The 2,767-nt window shown below is 49.4% G+C and overlaps 1 protein-coding gene across 1 annotated transcript in view; it reads right to left on the bottom strand.

Annotated features, from left to right (window-relative positions):
• Ptpn7 (protein tyrosine phosphatase, non-receptor type 7) overlaps positions 1-2,767 on the bottom strand; it is a 9,814-nt gene that overhangs the window by 2,781 nt on the left and 4,266 nt on the right. Inside the window, exon 7 of the mRNA XM_005348391.2 lies at positions 1,573-1,727. Within this exon, the coding sequence (XP_005348448.1) occupies positions 1,573-1,727 (155 nt within the window). The remainder of the gene's footprint in view (positions 1-1,572; positions 1,728-2,767) is intronic.

The following is a 2,767-nucleotide window of genomic DNA, read 5'->3' as shown; positions in this document are numbered from 1 at the left end:
TGTGCATGTGCACACATGTGTCACGGTGCCTGTATGAAGTGTGTGCATGTGCACATGTGCCACAGTGCCTGTATGAAGTGTGTGCATGTGCACACGTGTGTCATGGTGCCTGTATGAAGTTAGAAGGCAACCTTCATGAATCTTTTCTCTCCTTAGACTCTGTTGATCCCAGATATTGAACCAGGCTGCCAGGCTTGCTGCAGGTGCCTTTACCCACTGAGGCACCTTGTTGGCTCTAGTTTTGCTTTTGTTTTCAATAACGGGGTCTAGCAGTGTAGCCCATTCAGGCCTTAAAGCAGCAGTCTTACTACTGCAGCCTTGAGCATGCGCAGCCCTGGGTGCACTGCCATGCCCGGTTCCAGTGCACGTTTTAATGATCGCATCTCTGTTTGGTCTAAGGCGTCTAACAGTGCCCGCCTGTGCACTGGCCGTCCCTTGAGCATTCCCTGTCTGACCACAACCTCCTCCCAGCTCCAGAGCAGCTTCCACAGACGCTCTCAGGCCTCCATCCTCTTCTGTTGTCCTCTTCTTGGCTCTATCACCTTGAGATTTCTTCCTGTCTTCCCTCACAGCCCTCTCTTTCGTGCCCTTTCTCCTTAAGTAAGCTTCACATGTACTAATAGAAGCTACCGGTGACTCCCGGCACTTAGATCTGGTGGTTCAGGCGTTGCCTCGTTTGTGCTTTTTGCCTCTTCGTTTTTCCTCCTCCTTTTCCCCTTCTCTCCCCTCACAACATGTTATCATGAAGCCCAGGCTAGCCTTGAACTCTCTATGTAGTATAGACTGGCTTTGAACTTCCGATCCTCCTATCTCTACTATATACCCAGGGAATAAACTAAAAAATGGATATACCATCAAGAGCAGGGTCAGAGGATAAGCCTGGGGCTTATTCATATGGTGGGAAACCAGTCTTGAAGGCTGGTAAGGACATCATGAAGGGACCTTGTAGAACTGGCTAAGACACCTACATTTGCTATTTTGTTTTATTTTTTGTTGATGCTGGGAATTAAATCCAACATCCCAGATTTACCATTTAAAAATAATGCTTGGAAGCCAGGCGCTGCTGGTGGTGGTGGTGGTGCACATCTTTAATCCCAGCACTCGGGAGGCAGAGGTAGGCAGATCTCTATGAGTTCGAGGACAGCCTGGTCTATAAGAGCTAGTTCTAGGACAGCTAGGAAGAGAAACCCTGTCTCAAAAACAAAACAAAACAAACAACAACAAAAATAATGTTTGGGGCTGGGCACAAGCAACAACAACAAATTCAACAAAACCAAAACCAATCACTAAAAGACCCCAAGCAAACAAAAAAGTTGTCCAATGAGTAAATGAACTCCCCAATAATGGAGACCATGTTTATCTCTCCTCTACCTGACTAGAAACTTCCTGTAAGCCAGGGATCCATAGAAAAGAAGTAATAATGCCAAATCTCTTGGACCAGAGATTCCTGTCTGGGTAAGGGTTGGGTCTGTCTGGTATGGTATTAGTTAGATGCCTGCTCACAAGAGACCTAGTGGGCAGGGAAAGCAAGCACTGGTTCTAGGCTGTGGCTGTGGCTGGAGAGGACCCTACCTGCAGTGGACCACGATAGGCCCAGAGTTGGCCGCTGTCTCTGGGCTCTCCACCTCAGCCACCAGGCGCAGCAGGGGCCCAGCCGATTCTGGAGTCTGGTGGTCTGGCCAGGCCGAAAAGAGGATGTGCTTTACTGACCGGCATTCCTCTTGGTGCTGGGGTGTGAGAAAACGAGAGAATAAGGCATGAGATGTGGGCTCGGCTGCTGCCTGCTCCTGGTGCCAACAAGTAAGTACTGGACATCAACTCAGAGAGGGTGAGGCTGATTCTCCTGGCCATTTTGCCATTCATCTTCTATCAAGGCCCACTCCAACCATTCAAGGAGAGAGAAAAAAAATTTTTTTTTGAGAGGGAGGAACCCAGGCTCAAGTCTATCTGCCTATCTGCCTCTATCACACAACCGTGGGTAAGTGCGTTTCTGGTAAGTGGGCACAGTGATATCTTTTTGATTTGCTTCCCAGGATGCTTGAGAAACAATGAACTGATACAAAAAGAATTTGAAAGTGTAAGAATGTGTACAGCATCAGAAAGCCCTCCCTCCCTCCTTCCCTCCCTCCCTCCTTCCCTCCCTCCCTCCCTCCCTCCCTTAACTCTAGTGGGAGCCTGGCTGTATTGTTCCATTCAGATTTCTCCTCCCACCTTGTGGGTTCCAGGGATCGAACCCAGGTCATCAGGCTTGGCGGCAGGGCCCTTACCCACTGAACAACCTTTCTGGCCCCTAGAAAGCATTTTTAGCACATCCATGTGCGTTAGCCCATCCCTTTTGATCTCTCCTCACTTTGCCAGCATTCTCCTGGGTCTCTCCTCTCTCTTGGAGCCTGGATATGTAGCCTGGGGAGGGGGTGCTTCTGGTGGTCCCAATTTTGTTGTTGGTCTTTTTTTGTGTGTACATCCCTATTAAATTAGAGGTGCCCCTGAGGGTTGTGCCTATTTCTTTTTTCTTTTTATAACACCTCTTTTAAATGTGGGGTCAAGGCTTAAATTAGTAAGCTTGGTCCCTAGTGAAGGTGGAGCCTGAATTCCAGAGATGCTGGAGCAGCCCAGACCTCCCATTGGTCTGTTTCAGGGGGCGGTACCTGGATGGTAAGCAGCCTCACACCTCCCATTGCTCTGTTTCGGGGGGCGGTACCTGGATGGTAAGCCGCCTCACACCTCCCATTGGTCTGTTTCAGGGGGCGGTACCTGGATGGTAAGC

This window comes from Microtus ochrogaster, chromosome 6 (genome assembly GCF_000317375.1).
Source record: "Microtus ochrogaster isolate Prairie Vole_2 chromosome 6, MicOch1.0, whole genome shotgun sequence".
NCBI lineage: Eukaryota > Metazoa > Chordata > Mammalia > Rodentia > Cricetidae > Microtus > Microtus ochrogaster.
The sequence above is the reverse complement of the archived record's forward strand: the minus strand, read 5'-3'. Positions and strand labels throughout refer to the sequence as shown.